Here is a 20,348-nt window from a genome sequence, read left to right as displayed (position 1 = left end):
TTTATAAAAGAGACAAAAACATAACAGTAAATCCACCTGTTAATCACTTAAATTGACAGTATGACAAATAGTGAAAACAGGCATATCTGCAAGCACACAATGCATCATACTATGACGCATTATGAGCTTATAGATCTGCTATTTTTGACAAGTAATTAAAAACAATTTGAAACATTTAGAAAATTTACCCAAAATAGGCATACCAGGGTAAATGAGGTTAAATGGCACCCTTGCAAAAGCAATCATTTCTTTAGAAACATAAACACTACGTGTTATACCTGAACAGGATTCACAAATTTGCCCTGGATTCTCATTAAACCTGAGCTCTGGCAGGGCTCATCAGCGGTGAGAAAGTTAAACTGGATGTCTTCATCAATGGGAATTTTCTCCACAGTGAACTGGATGGTGGTGTCCTTCAATATATGGAATGCTATCAGAGAAAACAAATAATTGAATATTTTAAAGCAATTTAATGTCACAATTGCACAATAGACATCTTTATATGCAAACAAATGCACACATTGTACAGTCATGAATACAAAAATAAAAGTCTTCTCACCTTTTCCCCGACTGAGATAGTCAAAAAAGTCATGACGTGTGAACTGTGGCTCATCCTGACTGATGCTCCCATTGTGGGAAGGTGACATGCTGGAACTTGGGAAGTCATTTCTGGGTGCCTTCCGCAAAACCAGATGACTCGTATTGAGTGAATAAAGCCGGATATCTTTCACCAACACCTGCAATCGCTCTCCTTCAGAGTCCTGCCCAGTAACAAAGTTTTGGATCTTTATGCTCCCCAGGTGACCCACCAAAAGCTCGTGATGGCCAGGTTTGCGTGGAATCGACACAACTGGCGATTCAATGCTGATATTAAGGGTCAACTTTACAAAGTAGGAGTCTAAGGTGGGTTCCTCCTCTACTACAGTAAGATCCACCTCATCCTCGTATGCCGAGTCGAACCAATTATGGCTCTGAGTACGTCTCCGTGAGGGAGTCTCAAAAAGAGAAACCATGCCAGTGTACTCTGCTGTCTTATTGACCAAGACCGTCGACACTTTGGTGGCAGCACTTTTCAACATCAAGCGGAAGTTGTCTTCTACTTCGTTGGCAGACAAAGTAAGCTCCTTCAGGAACTTGGCCGAGTGGTTGTAGTGCAATGATGCCATCTGAAGCTCCAATGAGCACTCCCCCTGGGATTTCTCCAGAAAGTGGAAGTTCAAGGCTTCCGAAGAGGAGCCTCTTGTGTCTGCAAAAAAGGATACCCCACCAGAAGGTGAGGAGTCATCCTCCACATTTCCAATGCTGACCACAAATTGACTTCTGCTTCCTTCCTGAGTCAGGTCCACCAACTGCATCGACCCCAAAGAACCATTGACATCCAAACGGCTGCCCATGGACACATTGACCTTGGTGCCACTGATGCTGGCCGTTGCTATTTTCAACCCTTTCTTTTCTGCACCTAAGACAGTACCAGTGGAGACGGTCCTAAGGAGTAGCAGGTTGAGGCGATGGATCTCCACTGTTAGCTCTTTGTTATGGTCATAAGTGGACTGGTAGGTCTCCCCTCTCTGCTCATCATCTTCAGGCTGAGTTGCAGGTTGTTGCGTCGGTGGAGTCCAGCTACTCTCGTCTTTGGGAAAAGACTTCTGGAGGAACTTGAGCAGCTCCACCATGGTTTCAGGGTTGACAATAATGTCCAAGCTATTGACCTGCATGGTTGTCACCTGGAGGGAACTGTCCAGGTTCATAGAGGGGCAGTCTGAGCTGACAAACTGGTACTCCAGTTTAATAAGGGCCTCTTGATCTTTGAGAAAGGAACTGAAAGGAGGCACTCCAGAGGATGTTTCGTTAGTAGCCATTCTTTCAGGCGAGACTGGCGATGAAGGCTGGCTCTCTCGGATGCTGCCCGTTGGTAAGTCAAAGCTAAGGTGCTTGTGAGAGGCCACCAAGAGGTCAAAGTCTGAGCCATAGGTCTGTAATGTGTCAACCAACAGAAGGCCATGGACAGTCAGGGAGACTTCGGCGTCATAAGGCCGCTTGACAAAATGAGCATTGGTGCCAAAGACCTTGAGGACAGAGATGTAGCGCCCGTCACTCTCCACACCAAGCTGCATGTAGTTGATGTTGAACTCAGCCAGAAGGAGGCGGGATTCCACCAGCACTTCTCGCGTGTGCTGCTCCAGGGTCGTCACGCTCTGGGTCAGGTTCTTGGCGGAACCCTGGAGCTTCCACGAGCTGTCCTCCCTCTGAAAGATCTTTTCGTGCCGCAGAGTCATTGGGTCAGGGGATTTTTCATTTTCGCCTTCCTCTGCCTCTTCCCCCGCAGGGGGGCCATACAGTCTGGCCAGGCAGCTCCTGAGGGCAGTCATTTTCTCCAGGTTGATGTGAACCTTCAGGTCAGGGAGGGTTGCAGACAGGACTGCGCCGGGCAGCTGGGGGTCTGAAGTGTAGCGAAGTCTCTGCTCCAGTTGCAATAAGACGTTGAACTTCTCCACAACATGGGTGGGCCCTACCTCACTCTCCTGGAGGTGTTTCCAGTTGTCCTTATAGCGGCCAACCATGATCTGCAGGTCCTTGAAGGACAGAGAGTACTTCTCATAAAGCTTCCTGCTGTATGCCTGGCTACTTCCGGGGGATGTAAGGCATGAAAGTTCAGGATTCTTGGGCTGTTCTTTGAAAGGCATTTCTGGTTCAGGAGCTGGAGACTCTGGGGGTGTGCCAAGTGGAGTCTGATATTCATCTTCATCATCACTCAATTCCTCCCCTTCAGGTTGAGTGGCTTTTGATTTGGCCTTGGTATCATCTTCAAAAAGAACACAAATAACAGGTATAAGATGATTTTATAAAACTGAAATGCCATAGAAAGGCTGATATCATCACTGTCGGTTGGAAACCTTGTATCTATAAAAAAAACTAAAAACAAACTTGTAGATCTGTTATTTAAAAAAAAAAAACATTGATTTGTTGCCTATAAGATTGTGGCTAAATGTCGTAACTCCATTAGAGCCATTGGAAAAGGTTTCTCTTTTTTTATTTTATTTCATGGACATACATGGTTTTCCTAGATCTCTGTGTGACTGCGTCTGAAATGGAGGCTCATAGGTTGGGGAACAGCGCCATCTAGTGTAAACACTGATTGGACATGTTACACGTCAATGGCACTCTGGGCTTTGGAAAAAATGGACGTGTTACGCGTCAATGGCACTGAATGAGTTAGGGAGGCTTGACGCCGAAACGCTAATAATTAAAAAGTACCAGAAGGTTTGTTTGTTTTAACTGGCAGGGGCACACAACACGCCCCCCCCCCCCATGACGATGGGCCTGTTGTGTATGCTATTTTACCTTGAGAGTTGGTAAGTAGAATTCGGCCCAAATCCACCACGACTAGCATAGGGTCGTCTGATTGGAAGTCATCAGGGAAAATCACCTGGGGCGCGCAGATGTCCAGTTTCATGGTCCAGCGCTTAATGTTCTCCTGCCAAGGCAAATATAACAATAGGATTTAGTTGGATGTGATTTAATCATCAATTTCACATTTGATTTCACTTAATCTACTTCTTACAATGAACTCTCCAACGAGCAGTTGATCAATAGTCTGTCTGATCTCTGCTTTGGTCTGCATCTTCAGCTTGTTGTACTGCCTCCTAGCAGCTTCTGCTACTCTCAGCTCCAATTCTGACTGGTATCCAAAACCTGGGAAACAAATGAGTATTTTAGCAACACAAATGTAACTTTCAACTGATTACATAATGGATAAACATTTGAAAAAGTTTCTTAACTTGAACGTGGAGTGCATTTCTTTGGAATGTTCATGTTCTGGTAAATGTTCTTTTCTAATCCCTGACTGAAGTATGAGAATCCTGGGCGAATGCATTTCATCATCATTTTACTGTAAAGTATTTTTTAAGGTGAAACGATTAGGTCTTTCTGATTCTGAAACTGACACTGATATTGCTGAGTGGCCTGACCACCATGATGTCGTAATGAGTTTCTTGGAACTTCCATCAAATATAATTGAGCAACACATCACTACTAGAGGGAAAGGGTGAAAGGGGAGACCTGGTTAATCCCGCAGGGAAAATCCAGTTTTCAGCTTCACCCAACTGGCTGCTCAGATGGTTTTGATGAGCACTCGAGGGGAGCAGTTAGGGTTTAAGTGTCTTGCTCGGGGACACTTCGACACAAAGCCGGGGTTGGGAATCAAACCTGGGACCAGGTTTCCCAGGTGGCCTCTCTACCCATTCAGCTAGGGCCAGCCCTTACAGTTGTACAGTACATTGACAGTCTAATAACGGCGTGGACTGGCCTGGCCTTCCTGTCCCATCTTTAGCTATTGATAGCAGAGCATGTGAGCGGAGTGGGGGGAAATGCCGCTCCACGGGGCTGTTGTCACGCTCGCTATTCGCTCATGTTGACTCCCCCCCCCCCCCCCCCGCTCACCTTCATTTGCGCACCGGTCGCCCCCAGAAAAGAAGCCTGTTATCCTGAGAGTGGCTAATTAAACACATCGGCAAACACATCGGCACTGCCTGAAGACCCTAGTTTCCAGTGCGCTCTTTTCTGGAGCATTTAAAATAGATAGGATTTTGTTATTTATTAATTATATAAATTATTAGCCTATAGGTAATAATGTAGCCTATTATATTACCATATTTAACTAGGCCTAGTAAGTCTAGTTAAATAAGAGAAGCCTATATATCATATGCCTAGTTGTCCTTCTGTAATGTTTAAAATAAGAGTTAATTATTCAACAAGTGTTTGTGCATTATTATATTTTATTTATTTATGGTAATATATTTAACCACACAAACATAATTTAAATGTCACTGAATAACTTTCAAATTCATGGTTTAAGTTTCTAGCTGAAGAAGAGTTATGAAAAGACCAAATTCAAATTTTCCAACGGAGGTACGGTATTTTATTTATTTAGAATAATGACATTCTTAAAAATGTATGTCGGAGAAGACCGTAGGCCTTTTATGCCACTGAACACAACAACACAGTAGGCTTGTTATCAAACGTATATTAATGAACTAACTAAATCGGCATGACTACAAAACGTCTCACAGTAAAACACACATAAAGAAAATACACATTCAATGTGTTTGCTTAGACCTACTTCGCTATTTGAAAAGCTCCATACAATCAAGTGCTGTTGGCTTTAGGCTACATTACCAGAAATGTATACAAAAAAGAAAAAAAAAGAATGCTACATTATAATGTGTGAAATAAAATAATAAAAGCCCTGCTGGCTGATGTAGCATATAGGGCAAATAAAGAAAGACAGTCGTTCATAATAGCCATTAATGAACTTTAGGCCTATTGACTTTTGCGATAAATTAGGCTATTCGTTATTTGTCACTTTGTGCATTTAAACATATAATAAAACTTAACAGAGTGCTTGTGTGCACTGCCTACAGTACCTTTGAGTTAACTTTCAAGAACACTAGTTTGGCCAAAGTCTGAGGCTTCAAACTCATGCTGTGGTTTCTTGACATCAGACCAGCAGCTGAGAACACCCTTTCTGCACTGGCAGAGCCACTGGGAATACTGAACACTTTGCGGGCTACTTTAGTCAGGCGTGGAAAGGCTGTAGAGTTTGTTTTCCAAAAGTCAAGGACATCTTCATTTGGGTTCGATCTTGGGGAGGAAAGGTAGCTTTCAACTTCACTTTTCACATCTCCTGCAGCGTGCTTCTCTGAGAAATACGACCCGAACATGCGAGCACTCTTGATTACATCAGGTGCGGGATCAGGGGATGTGGTGGTAGTACTGGTTGATTCGGCGCCGCTGGGTTGAACTGCTGCGGTCATTTCCTCCGTTTCTTTGACGAGGAGGTCACGAATGTCTCCAAGTTTGTTGCAAACCAAATCATCTCGGATTATCCACTCGGTTTTGAAACGAGGATCTAATACTGATGCTAAGACGATGTGTTTATCATCATAGTACATTCTGTAGCGGGTTGACACATTATTGGCCAGTGTTTCAGCAAACGAAGCAATACCTATTGGAAGGGCAACATTGGAATTGACGAGCAGGGATTTGAGCTCGTTCACAGAGGGGAGAATCATCCCTAAATTCCCAAGCTCCTGTTGCATTTTGTCTGTAAGGTCAGCCAGCGGTGACAATACTTCGACAAGGTGAGTCAGCCGACGCACGTCATTTAAGGTGAGATTTGCAGCGGTAGTCTTAAGTTTGCTTTGCCATAATGGATCTTTTTCAAACAATTTAAGGACAGACACGATCACGTGTAACTGGTTGCTCCATCGTGTCAGGCAAGCAGTGGTGGGTCGTACACCCAGGCGGTCGGTTTCCTCCGTGTCCAGACAACTCTTGCGCACACTTTTCACCAACTTCCCAACTTTAAGCAACAGGCGATTTATATCATCATGCTCGTTAATAGCGTCTTTGATAGCTAACTGAAGCAGATGAATTGGGCATCGCAGGTGTAAACTTGACACGGTGATGTACTCGTTTATCATATTCTCTACATTATTGGTAACCTCGTCCACTTGGTTTTGTGAGAGCGCAGGTAGTACCACAATTTCATCCTCTTCCTCCTGTCCATCATCGGGCGTGGCCACTTCATCATCCTCCTTCTCCTCTTCAAGGTCAGGGAGGATATTTAATGCCTTGATCATGTTGCTGGCACAGTCAGTCACAACCCGAATCACGCGTTGATGAATGTTCCAATTTTTCAGCACACTTTTGTACTTTTGGTAAATGCGGTCTGCGGTATGGTGCCCCTGTATGTGCTCACAGCTCAACAGAACTGTGTGGCCCTTGAACGTCCCATCTATGAAACTAGCCACAAGGGCAAGGAAACTGTGCCCTCTTCTATTTGTCCAAATGTCAGCTAAGAGAACGAATCCTTCACCCTTTTCCAGTAGATTTCTTAGCTTGGTTTCCATCTCTTGCATTGCATTTGGCATAAGAGTGTCCCGGACAGTATTGTAGCAGGGCGGAGTATAACCTGGTTGGGCCATTCTGGCAAAGTGTCGCATTCCTTCACGCTCTCCTTTACTTAAAGGTTCGTAGTCCATGTATATCATTTTAATGAATGATTCATCCAGTTCGCTTTTTCTTTCCCGTGTCACGGTAGGGCCCTTTCTCCCAGTGAAAAACTTTTGCAGTTGCTCACTCTGTTTCTCTGTTTGTTGTTGCTGCGACTCTTTATCTATAAAACAAATGCATGCTTATTAGGTCTACATTATATGCTGGCTTTTGCAAATTACCTATTTCAAAACGGCTAATAATGACAACAAACCTTTTTACCTCAGTATGTTGGCGAAGTATGTCGTCATGTTTCCTAGCGATGTGTCTTTTCAGATTCCAATTTCAATCTTTACTGACTGTTATACTCTCGCCACATTCCATCTCGACGTCACAATCTTCTGTTTCTTTCATATGAATAATACATCTGTACGTTTTGTCTGCACATTTTTTTTAAATACTTGGCAAACTCCATGTTTGTTGTGGGATTTTCTTTTAAGCACAATAGTGATGTATGTATACAAAGCACAGCATTGTGGACCGGTCTACTGGGGCCGGGCATGCTCAAACGTGTTGTTTATTGGCGATTTGGGGCGCACAGAGCGGCATCTGATCGGAGGGCGGTTCCGCTCCGAAGATGCTCTGACCCATTTTAAAACCGTCTCCACGCTCAATTCAAAATCCCGCCGCTCCGCTCCCCGCTCCCGCTCACATGCTCTGATTGATAGTTAGTTACTAGTAGTAAATAAGTGGTGTGCAGTAAGTGGTGTGCAGTTTGAGAACAAAGAATACTGTACATACAGATAAACCCTGTTCTAGACATCTTGGCCTTCGGCCACAGTGTAAAAATGTCTGTAACTGACTCACCGGAAGGGTGGACCCGTCCTTTGTAGAAGAACTCTGTCACTTTCTTGATTGCTTGTGGATTGTAGATGATGTTCAGAGGACTAGTTTTCACTTCAAGTCTTCTCTCAAATTTACACCTCACAGGGTTACGCTCGTAGATCATCTCAAACACAGGTGCAGCAGAAGAATCTGTATTGGTTCCTGCCAAACACCAAGAAAACGTACAGTATGTACATGTATACGAGTTGGGAAGTGGAGGACGGGGACTGATGCATGCCGACTCAAAGCACCCATCATATAGAGAGCATATCATTGCACATATCATTTTAGTAAATGAATGCTATACTTCGTTATACAAGTGTCACGCAAAAGTAATGAAAATAGGCAATTTACAAGCTCACAATGCGTTGCAGCTTGTATAGTACTGTAGATTGGATATTTTTGCTACTGGAGTTTAAGTCTGTCTGTGGATCAATGACAAGTATCAACAATTGTGACTAAATAATAACATGGGATCCATTGTCCAAACATAAAGTAACGGTTTTAGACAAGGTTTCCGACCAACAGTGATGATATTCTGATACAAACTGTCAGTTTAAGAGCACAGAGAATAGAAATCTCACCTGAACTCCTGCTGGACTGCCCTGGTTGATGGACGGCAATGACAACCTTGTCCTGCAACAATGGCCCAACGATTAACATTGTTAATGACATAATTATGTAGATACTCCTCATTTACATTATATTTATTGAGGATAAGCACAAGACTAAAACATGTGCTACAAAGTTACGCAAGGAGGCACTGCATAAGTTTATAGTGCTTTTAACAGCACAGCTCCTATTAGTTTCCTACTTTAAATGTTTATCTTATCGTATCTTAAAACTTGCGATTCTAGAATGACGTCGGGCAGAAACCTTGTATGTCCAAACATTTTAAATAAAAAACCTATGTTCCAATTGATCCACTGTAGTTATTTTATTTTATTTAGTCAAAAGCTTGTGTTAATACTTTGTTTGATGAATGAATAGCAAAAATAGCAGATCTACAAGCTCATAGCTTGTAGATTGGCTATTTTCGCTACTTTCACGCATCACTTCTGTACGACTAAGTAAGACATTTATTTACGAAAAAAACATTAAAAGTTGAAATATGGAAATACAAGGTTTCTGCCCGACAGCGCCTATGTGTATTTTACTCACAGTTTTTGGAGCCACAAGAACAGGGAAGATGGAGCCCTGTGTGGTCAGGTCCCTGAGGAACAATCCCCCAAGCTTGACAGACAGCATAGAAGACTCAGAGCGAGGTAGGGACTCCACTATCACCTTAACCCCTGACAAGAAAAGAAAACCACTGTATTGCATTAACCCTGAAATCCCTATTTTGGGGGGAAAGTTCTCGAATTTTCCCCAAAATTCAAAACATTGAAATAACAGCTCTACAAGCTAACTAAACATTGCGATGCGAGGTGTTATGAGCTAGTAGATCGGCTTTTTTCACTATTCATCATACTGCGAAGTCTAGGGTTATATTGCATAAAATGTTATATATACATTTTTTTCTTTATTTATGCAAACATATTGTCTTTATTTATGCAAGTTTCTCCTCTCGTGTGATATATTTCTTGTGATTTACTTTTTTTCCTTACTGGAATATTACATGAAATGGTTCTCTCTGACATTTTGTTTCATGTGAAAGTTTTCCAAATACATCATCAGAATAATAATATTAATCAAGCTCGAAGAGAACAGTTCCTTCAATGAACTGCTCAGATATACCTGAGAATTCCAGCTGGATGACCCCACTTTCGTTCAGGGTGTCCCCTCTCCTGTCCTGGTGGAACAGAGTCACACTGCCCTTCTCCAACAGAAACTCCATGCGAGCAAACAGGTGGTCTCTCCTGGTGAACGTGTTCAGTGTTTGAGAGTCCTCCAGCGGGTCAAACAGGTCCTCTGTCTCTGCTGACGTCAGGAGCAGGGTAATTATAGTTTAGTAGTTAACTGCAATACAAATAAGGCTTTACTGTATATACTGTAGCTAATTGAAACTGTATTGTTTATTAAACTACCTAAAACTAACATCATATTGAAAATTTCCTTAGTTTTAGTCGAAGTTTTAGTTTTAAAATAACAGCTCTACAATCTCACAATGTCTCACATTGCGACATGCTACAAATCTTGTTTATCTGCGTTGTTTAGCTTTTGCTGAACTTGTTGAATCTTGCCCATGACTAATCCATAACAGAACAAAAAAAAGAAAACTAACCCTAAAAACGATGCCTTTTCTGTTTTTTCCGTATTGCTTACCAGGTTGTTTTCATGTTGCTTTTTCCATTTATCTCTTTATTAATTTTCAAATTCATTGTTAGCACTATGCTAACCACTTTTCAACCTGCCGTCCCTATTCTGGGCATGTCATTATACTGTAGCAATCCACAAGCTCACAACGTGTCAAATTGTGAGCTCGTAGATTAGAGTTTGAGTTGTTAAACGAGGCTCTATGCCTCAGCGTATAAAGTGTTTCTCACCCAACATATCCCAGGTGCCAGGGCTTGGTAGGAGTTCCTCTGGGACCTGGGTATCTCCGTACCAGCCTCCCCAACCAGGGAACCAGGACTGCAGGTACTGGATCATCCCAGAGCTGCCGCTCTTGGGGATGGTGCTGACTACTAAACAGGGTGGAGGGTTGCTAACGGGCTCACGCACACTCTAGGAATGGAGAACGAAAAACAGTGAGGACAGAAAACAGACATCTGGAAAAACAACACTACAGATAAAACAGTAATATAAGTGAGGCATAAACATCTGGATGTTATCCATCTGAACATACTGTAGAAGAGCTAATGGTTTTGTCTGACATGAGTGAAGCCGAACAGGGTATTCTATGGGGCCACAAAGATCCCATCAGGATCTTTGTGGCCCCATAGAGGGTTTCTCTAATGCCAAGCGTCTGCGTACTGTACTGTAAATCATCTTAGCTTGCCTCTGCGATCTCCTCTTCCTTTCGGAAGCGGTCGTGGACCAGTTCCCTTAGAATCTGTAGTTCCTCCAACGTCTGCTCATCTTCCACTCTCTCCAGGTCAAACTGTATGACAAAGACAATGGACAATGGACATGGACATTCAATCAAGAACGTTTTTTTAATATCTAGAACAATCTAATGAAAGAAACCCAACTGTTGATAATAATAAGCAGCAACTTTAAAAAAATATATGAAATCATAATTATTATAAACTAAATTAAGAAAAATCACATCTATCATAATATGGCTTCAATTAGGGGTTCTAAGATAACCACACAACCCCCTAGCATTCCTATTCTGGGCATGTCATAATAGGAGAACAAACAATCTTTAGACAATTTATGCTACTGTATTTGATGTACAACAAAGTATATAGCAGTGCTTCTCAAACATTTTCATGTCAACACCCCCCAAATGAATATGTATTTGGCCACCGACCCCCATCTGATAATATTTTGTGTCAGGGACGCAAATACAAGATTTATGTTGTTTTTTGTTTTCTTTATATTCTAAATTCTTCCCATTATTTTCCAAGACTTTTTGCATTGTAAGCTTTTAATAATAATAATTAAAATACATATATATATATATATATTTAGATAAATATTGAAAGATTAGTCAGAATGCTTAAAAATGCTGGCAGAAGCTACAGCCTGTTTTAGAAAACCCCTGGCAGTGAATGTGTTAAAACTAATTCTGCTGGTGACCGCCTGGAACTCCCTCAAGGATCCCTGGGGGTCCCCGGACCCCACTTTGCGAAACACTAGTACTATATATAGGGTTAAAGGGTTAAAGTGTTACCTCCTCATCTGGGCTGAGGGGCGTTCCCGTCAGCCTCTGGAAGTAGAGGTTGGTGTAGAGCAGGGCGTCCCGTGCTCGCTGCAGGGCAAAGGACCAGCTACCCCTCCGACGCTGCTCCCTGATCACATTTAAGTTGGCCTGGATAGCGAACAGCCACCACTGACGGCAACTGTAAAGACACACAACGACAACGCAACACAACTTGACTATTATTCAGTAGCTAATTGAGATGTGAATGAGTCCCATGACACACGTTATATGAACTGGCAGTCATTTCCTTCAGGGTAGGATTTCACTTACTGTAAAAGGGTTGCTATATTGGACTACTGTATTTAACTAAAAATAGAATTATCTTAAAATAAAACAAAAAAGAAAAGTCAACACAAGAGGGAAAAGCAAGTCTATAAATTGTATTTTACGAAGTGATTTTAAAAATAGCAATAAATTTGTCTTCCCCAGTAATACCCTTAAAATGGTATACTTCCATTAAGTTCCATAAGAGCTTAAAATCATGTTTCTGTGTAAGAAAATAAACCTTGTTAAAGTCTGTTATAATGTGTGAACATACTTCCCAACAACCGGAACTTTGGGTCTCCACTGGCGGTAGTGCATCTCTCTCTCCCTACGGTCCAGCTCTTTGAGGAAAGCCATGATCTGCTGGTACTGGATCTAACAACAAACAAGGCAGCAGTGCAGGTGAAACAGGGTGACTAAGTGTATTATGAATCACTCAGAAATACCATAGGAGGCACAAGGTCACTAGGTGAGATGGTGCAAACCTGTGACAGGCGTAAGGACATAGGTTCCAGCTGAACTTGGGCTTCAATTCGTGGGGTGTGGCGGGACCTCAGTGGTTCTTTGGACGCATTTCTTCTCAACAATACCGAGGCGCACACAGGTTCAAAGATGTACTGGTGCTCACGGGTCTGCATGCACTTTGTCATGGCATCCTGCTCAACCAGGAAATGATGAAAGAGGAGTTCATATAATTAGTTCACTGAACGTGGAGAAAAATGTGGGGTCAGACATTTTCCATTCATTCAATTAATGTTTCCTTAAACCAGGGATATCCTCAAAGCGTAGTTTACTTACAGGGTATTAAACTGTAACTTAAGTTAACAGCAGGACAATTTTGTGAGTTTGCTGCCCCCTAGATGTTAAAAACTTAACCAGGCTTCACCTATCATCTGGCTATGCAAGACTAGTAGTTTGCAAACTCACAAAACTGGCCTGATGTCAATACAGAAAGCAATTTTAGCGGCCCTTCCTCTGATTTTGTTGGCATTTTGAGATCACTTAGGTTTCTGAAGCTGCTCCCTGAATATACAGTACATGCTGTATGTTTTCTCTACGCTATGTTTGATCATTTTGACACTCTAGGCCCTATTGGCTAGGGATTCCCTCAGACAGCTTCTGTGTTTGAGTTACTTTTAATATATTGTGTTTTTCCTCCAGTGATATTATTAAATCTCCCCATCTGTGACTGACCTGGATCTGATTGGCAGGAAGTTTTCCCAGCATTTCACACTCTGTATCCCAGTAAACGCTGAAATCTGAAATCTCCAGCTGTTTCTGCCTGAAGAGCTTCTGGGTCTGCCGGTAGGACAAAATCTATTAGCTGGGTTAGGTTTTCCCAAACATGCGCAATGTACCTTTTTTAATGGCTACAAAAAAACGAAACAAAGTATTACAATGCGTTGTGAGATTGTAGATCTGTTAATTCGCTAACTATTACCTATAAAAACATGTCCAAAAAAGGTGTGCCAGGTTGAAAGTGGTTAATTAAAACAGTTTGAAGCCTTCATATGATATGGTAAAAAGAAATCCTGAACAAACTTTAACATTAACCTCCTCAGGTAATTTATTTAAAAGTCAAATATCCTGTAAAGCAGCGATTTATCAACTACATAACACATAGGAAAGGCAAAATGACCAATTCATGCATACAATAAAAAATTACAAAGCAGATCAAAGATATCAAGATTTTTAACACTTTTAAGCAGAAAATACCTTACTTGAGCGTTTCTGTTTTACTTACTGGCTCTTTGGAGGAATTCTGAGCTGCTACATTGTTGATGCACACACCGAAGGAATATGGTTTTTCTGGATCAGAAAAGTCATCTTCAAATCGCAGGTGTACACCCTGAATTTTCAGCTATGGTGACAAGACAGAAAACATATTTTAAGTTTGATTCCAAGCAAATCATCATTTTTTGGATGATGATTTATTGATCATACTTGTAGCGAAGCTCTCCCTTTTGTTCTATCCATTTAGGCATGCGGTTGTCTACACCCTCCCCAAACAGTTTCAGTACACACAGGGACTATTGTCAGTGCTCTTAGGTGGGCGAGCCTTTACCACACATCAGCAGAGCAGACACATGATTTGTACCAGAGATTCTGAGGTTAAAAGGTGGTTTCTGTATGCAGTTGTGCCCCCCCTTGCTCCCATCAGACAGCTTACCTCAATGTTTTCTACGATCCTGGTGACCACAGAGGCAGTGGCGGAGTACCAGTAGGACTCGCCCTTCTGCTCACACTCACTCTGGGAAAGACAAATCAAAACACATTTGCTCTAGTTCTCTGTTTCTCCACTGTATATAGAACAGCATTTTAGTCTAATAATAGGAAGAAACTCTTTGGGCTGCATCTGCAACTTGTCATCACTATAAAACAGTGTCGCTGTCCAGCATAAACCTTGTATCGCCATATTTTAACTTTTCACGTTTTTGTTTGTAAATGAATGCCCTACTTCGTTGTACAAGAGTGTCGCACAAAAGTAGCGAAAATAGAAAATAAATCTACAAGCTACAAGAATTTATGGATTTTATAAATAATGAACCAATGAAAAGAATAGTCAAGGGCTTGTGACTAAAATAATTGAATACTTTCGATGCACTGGAAAACAGGTTATTTTTCCCATTTGCTGAAAAGTAACCGTTTTGGGCATACAAGGTTTCCACCCGACAGTGACGATATATAATATTTGACTGTAGTAAAAACAATGCACATAATACAGCTTTCACAAAGTACACAAGCACATTTCTAACCACTTAAACCCTGTAGTCTTAGTAAACTGAAACCGAGTTGATTCGGACTGCTTTTTCCCCTCTACACCATATCTCTTTGCCAAAAATAGCAGATCTACAAGCTCAGAACGCGTCACAACGATGCGACACAATGTGACTTTGTAGATCTGCTATTTTTGGCTGATGTTTCCCCAAGAATATGGATGCTGGGGTTTCAAGTGGTTATGTTCACCCACTTTCCATCTGTCCTCTAGCGCCTTGAGGAGGCGTTTCTTGCGTTCTCTCTCCTCCTCCCTCTCCATCTCTTCATCGTACTCATGGACCAGGGCTGGGCCGATGATCAGGTTGAGCTGTGACATTGAGATGACCCAGGGGTCACTGTGGGGCCTGTAGAAAGGGATCTGGAGTGTGATCTTCCCAATGAAGCCTGTTGACCAACAACAACATTGGACGAGATCAGATATAAGGGATCGACTGAAGAAACACAACTGAAATTACAGTAAAGAGAGCATCCTGAACATCATCATCTTTGATCTTGTGCTGTGGAGAATCTACAAATAAAGTATCAAAGAAATCTCATTATTAAATCCAGAAAATTCTAAGCATTAAAATACATTTTGTCACCCACAAACATTATGTTGCTGTTGGTTTGCAAGTGCTAGGGTTAGTAAATAGATAACGCTTTGCATAACTGGAAATATTAACTCATTTTGCTGTGGACCCCTGGGGGTCCCCGGACCCCAATTTGAGAACCAATGCTCAAGAGAAAGAATGCAAAGGTCTGCCCAAATAGAGCATGCCTGTGTCAACACAGGTCACATTCCACAGCTGGGGCTGCAAGATAAAGGATGGATGAGAATAGTTTATTAAGATAGCAAATGAAGGAGGCCAGTACAGTTCTAATGTTGAATGACATGCATTCTAATACAGAGAATTACATTGCATGAATAATCACCAGGACCTGTGACAATTATTACATAATCGCCTGATCACAATTATTTGAGATCATTGTAATTATTTTGTATAATCGTCATAATCGTTTCCAGTCATCTGTTTGAATTCATTATAGTGGATCTAATAAAGTAGTCGATCAATTAGATCTGATTAGTCTGATTAACCACTTAACCCTGTATAGCGGATCTATTAGATCTGATTCGTTCATACAATGGTGGTGTACAAAAATAACCGATGAACAAGCTCATAGCACGTCGCAATGCAACGCATTGTGAGCTTTTGGATTTATATCTGCTGTTTTATCATTTTTTACCTTTTTTAAATCATTCATTAAACAGAATCAGGGCAAAAAGTTTGAAATAATCGTGATATTGAATTGAAGTCATATCGCCCAGCCCTACCAATGGCACCAGTCTTCCATACTGGAAGACAGAGAACTACACAAACATTCTGTGCAATGACTCTATTGAAATATGCACGTAAACCAATTGTTGAGCAGCAGCCTGCAGAACCAGATAGCTGGCAAGGTAATATACACTGTACCTAATAGGACATAACTAGAGTGATTGCAGTCCTGCAAGACAAGGTGTGTCTTTCCAGTCTTAGTAGATTAGACCACAGTTACCAGGCAAGAAAATCCAGATTCCATTTGCAAGCATTTCCTGAATAGACTGACAGGCTCATGAGATGACTGCTGAGCAGCAGTGGTGGACAAAGTACTCAACTCCAGTACTTGAGTGAAATTATACTCCAGGTCAAATATTACTCAACTATAAGTGAAAATTGCTAAATCAAATTTGTGTTTGAGTTAGTACTGGAGTACTTGCTTTTAAAAAGTACATGCTTTTTAAAACATTTAGTTTTATCTTTATATCAATGCATTGCTGTATTAAAATTTGGACATTTTCCCGCAAAATGTAAATGTACTTTGTTACTATGTGTCCACCAGTGTTGAGCAGGGAGAAGACAACCAAGAGTTTATGGGAAAAACAACCCCAGAGATGTTGTTTTCTATCCTTGTATCCAAATGACTTATCCACTTCACCTCAAATGTCATTCAAATTACATAGAAGAGAGGAGGCCATTGGCTGAATCAACCATGTATTCAGACAATTTGGCTACTACTCTATTCTGTTCTACAAAATAAACTTGACAAGTGGATGAACAAAGAAGTGTTATCCCCTAATCTTAATGGTTGTTATATATAGAGCATGGCTCAATTAAAACAGTTTATTTTGAAAACTACTCACCTGCTTTGACTTCAAAGGGAAGATCAAACTCTCGCAGGGCATCCTTCCTCAGAGGGAGATTCTCCAGCTCCACCGCCCCTGAGAAAGACCAAGAAACTTACTGAACGAGCGACTAGTTTCATGATTTCCTCACAGATACAACATTCTGGGTCATAACTATTATTCCATTCACTGAAATTCTTGTTTGGGGCACTATATGTATATGTATGTATGTATGTATGTATGTATGTATGTATGTATGTATCTCTGCTGATTGCAAATTCATTTATCAAGACCTTAATTTAACACTGTGAAACACCTTGTCATCTGGCAAGGTACTTTTAAACAAAAGGAAAATAATTCAGCACCTGGAGAGTTCAACCAACTAACCAATTAGTTGGTTGGATACTTATGCATACTTGGATACTTATGACTTTCACTCAACTACTGTACATTTTAAAGACTTTAAAGACCAAGCATTTGGAAGCTGGAAAACAAGGTATTGCTGTTTAAAATATCCCATTACTAATACTGCTACAGTTCAACACATAATATTCAAGGCTTTTGCACTACTTTGGCCAGCCTTCTGTTGCATCTACATATATTCTGTGTAGACAGTCCTTCAGTGTCTGTACTAGTGTCTGTAACAGTTTTTGTATAGTACACCCTGTAATACTGTATTATTATTATCAACAATGTACACTACACACTGACACTTTAGTCTGGTGGAGCATGATGCCAGATGTGCCACACCAACATTTCACACACTTACTATTGGGTTCTTGAATACACTGTATTTAATGAATATCATCATCAAAACGGAGGTAACACAGTGTGAAAAGTCTAAAATGTCACAATAGTGAACAGCAGTGTATTTCCCTTGGCCAAGGGCTCATTCCATCTGAATGAGCAATACGAAAGTTTGGTTTCCCCTTGCAGGAGACACAAAGTTCGAATCCAGGTTGTTTGAGGACTATATGGTTGAACTTGACACTTGTCGATACTCTGCACCTTAATCTTCATGACACTCTTCTTGCACTAATGTCGAGGAACAGATAACAGCTGCTATTGGTATGTATGGGAATGCACTCCAATTTATCTTCCACACATCTCATCCAAGGTAGAAACACAATATGACAACACCACAGCACACATGCATGTTGAATTTACCTTTAAGAAGGGCGATGGAGAGCTGGTCTGTATTTAAGTTGCTGACATATTTCCCCAGGTATGTGTTAAGTACCCAGGCCACAAGTCCCTCCAACATGACGAGGACTCAGGGAGGAGGGGGGAGTGGGGAGCGGCTCAAAGAAACTTGTGGGAGGAAATCTTGGATGATGAAGGTTCTCAGGTTTTACATCCACCAGCCTCCACCAATGGTGGAGGTTATTCAGTGTCTAGTATAGAGAGAAACCAAAACAATTAACCTACAATATTCATCTAGCAACAGAATGTACAGGACCGTTTCTCTATCTTTTAGGCCACTAAGTGTGACTTAATGAATTGAATACACAGGACCACAATGGAAACAAGCCCTTGGGCTTTTGCGTTATCCTTTTAACAATCATTGTTAACCGTCCCTCTGTACAAATTGCAAACTGTTAATAAAGTATTCAATGGCAAATAAGTGTAACAGGAAAGAGTGATCTATGCCCCAGAAATGTTTTCCCCTTCAAAACTTCACAAACATTGACTTGAATTAAAATCATGCAGTAGTTTAACTGAAGTGCAAATTTCACAGAGCAACTTTCACCTTTCACTTTCACAAGGAGCGTCTTGTACTTTGACTCAAGTACAGTATCTATAGATGGGCAATGTGTGCAACCCCAGATAGTTGCCATACATATATGTATGGCAACTATCTGGGGTTGCACACATTGCCCACCACTGTAACCAACTAGCTACAGTACAAAACTGGTCCTGACATATTCTCTTTTACAACAACGTCCTTATAATATTGTAGACTCACTGCAGATGAGGACGACCTCTGAAAGTCCTCATGGAGATATGGATTATGGACCGAGACATCTGGAGTCTGTTCAAGCTGAAGCCCAACGGTTTATACTGTCCATGTCATCATGTCCAGAGGAATGTACTGGTCAGTACCTCCTCAGCTGCATGGCATGATGAGGTCAGACAGTCATCTGCCCGTCAGAATAGACGCTATAGTTCTAAAAACCAGGACGTCCTAAATGGGTTAAAGTCTAGTGTTAAAGAAAGCTGCCTGGTACCAGACAACAACAACACAGAGGAACTAAACAACGCAGACTGACTGGACAAGGTTGTGATCCCAGGCTAACAGTTAGCTAATGTCAACTGTCCCAAACCGAAAGAAAGACAGCAGCGGACAGTAAAGTGACAAGCCAGGCAGCAATTATCCGTATCCGCGTTGTTTATTCACAGAGAGAACAAAGTTAAATCCTTCCAAGGATATGTTTATTCTAATGTAATGAGCAGAATTCTAAAGTTACATGACAGCCCAGCGGACGTAAATAACGACGCTACCTTCCTTACTGGTGGACTTCCAACGGGTAACTTCCGGTCACGTGACAAAAACAAAATAACGTCTCAATTCCATCTCTTGTTAGGAACACTGGGGACATCTAGCGGTGGAAAGGCCACCACGCACACATGACATACATGTTTTTATCAGTGGTGGGAAAAGTACTCAAATTATTTACTTAAGTAAAAGTATTATTCAAGGTTCAAGTTCAAGGAGCTTTATTGTCATTCCATACAGAACAAAATAAAATAAATAAATAATACACCTAAACACAACATAAAACTAAAAACTGTGCAATAACAACAACAGTATTAAAAGCAGCAGCATTAAAAACAGCATTAAAAAAAACAATTCATGTGTCACAGACAGTTCATAGTGCAGAGTTCACGGGTAATCTCACAGACCACTAGATCACTAATGCAATGATCACAGTTCAAGGTCTAGAGTTCATGCTTCTCACAGCTACAGGGAAGATGCTGTTCTTCAGCCTGGTGGTATACTGGCCTTAATGCTAGGCAGCCTCCTGCCTGAGCAGAGGGGGGTCAAACAGACTGTGTGCAGGGTGGGTGGCATCTTTCATGATGCTGGTGGCCTTTTTCCTGCACCTGCTGGTGTAGATGTCACTGGTAGGTAGCTTCCAGTGATTTTTTTTAGCAGACTTCACCACCCGCTGCAGAGCCTTCCTGTCTGCAGCAGAGCAGTTTCCATGCCACACAGCAGTGGTGGAAAGTAACTATTTAGTGGTGGAAAGTACATTTACTTAAGTACTGTTCTTACTGTACTTCACTTGAGTATTTCCAATTTCCAATACTTAAGTTTTACTTCTACTCCTCTGCATCTCGGAGGCAAATATTGTACTTTTACTCCATTACAATTATTTGAAAACTTTAGTTACTAGTTACTTTGCAGATATAAATTATGATATTATGAAACATACATTAATCACTTTAGCCCTATTTTATACATAGGCTATT

The 20,348-nt window shown here is 41.3% G+C and overlaps 1 protein-coding gene across 4 annotated transcripts in view; it reads right to left on the bottom strand.

The window, feature by feature from the left end:
- Positions 1-19,380, bottom strand: part of vps13d (vacuolar protein sorting 13 homolog D) — a 68,249-nt gene extending 48,869 nt beyond the window's left edge. For 2 of the 4 annotated variants that reach the window (XM_084070204.1, XM_084070207.1), the window contains exons 1-21: positions 18,841-19,380; positions 18,042-18,268; positions 16,893-16,970; positions 14,925-15,115; positions 14,124-14,204; positions 13,698-13,814; positions 13,148-13,252; positions 12,439-12,609; positions 12,228-12,328; positions 11,660-11,828; positions 10,820-10,921; positions 10,365-10,545; positions 9,616-9,798; positions 9,040-9,170; positions 8,463-8,514; positions 7,861-8,040; positions 7,142-7,177; positions 3,563-3,693; positions 3,343-3,475; positions 560-2,803; positions 279-430 (exon numbers count right to left, since the gene is read on the bottom strand). In XM_084070204.1, coding sequence (XP_083926330.1) covers positions 279-430; positions 560-2,803; positions 3,343-3,475; positions 3,563-3,693; positions 7,142-7,177; positions 7,861-8,040; positions 8,463-8,514; positions 9,040-9,170; positions 9,616-9,798; positions 10,365-10,545; positions 10,820-10,921; positions 11,660-11,828; positions 12,228-12,328; positions 12,439-12,609; positions 13,148-13,252; positions 13,698-13,814; positions 14,124-14,204; positions 14,925-15,115; positions 16,893-16,970; positions 18,042-18,138 — 4,635 coding nt within the window. In that variant the 5' untranslated portion in view covers positions 18,139-18,268; positions 18,841-19,380. The remainder of the gene's footprint in view (positions 1-278; positions 431-559; positions 2,804-3,342; positions 3,476-3,562; positions 3,694-7,141; positions 7,178-7,860; positions 8,041-8,462; positions 8,515-9,039; positions 9,171-9,615; positions 9,799-10,364; positions 10,546-10,819; positions 10,922-11,659; positions 11,829-12,227; positions 12,329-12,438; positions 12,610-13,147; positions 13,253-13,697; positions 13,815-14,123; positions 14,205-14,924; positions 15,116-16,892; positions 16,971-18,041; positions 18,269-18,840) is intronic. The other 2 variants (XM_084070205.1, XM_084070206.1) reach the window with 2 other exon arrangements.
- Positions 19,381-20,348: the final 968 nt, after the last annotated feature.

Source organism: Gymnoscopelus microlampas (genome assembly GCF_963454915.1).
Source record: "Gymnoscopelus microlampas genome assembly, chromosome: 10".
Classification (NCBI taxonomy): Eukaryota; Metazoa; Chordata; class Actinopteri; order Myctophiformes; family Myctophidae; genus Gymnoscopelus; species Gymnoscopelus microlampas.
The sequence above is the reverse complement of the archived record's forward strand: the minus strand, read 5'-3'. Positions and strand labels throughout refer to the sequence as shown.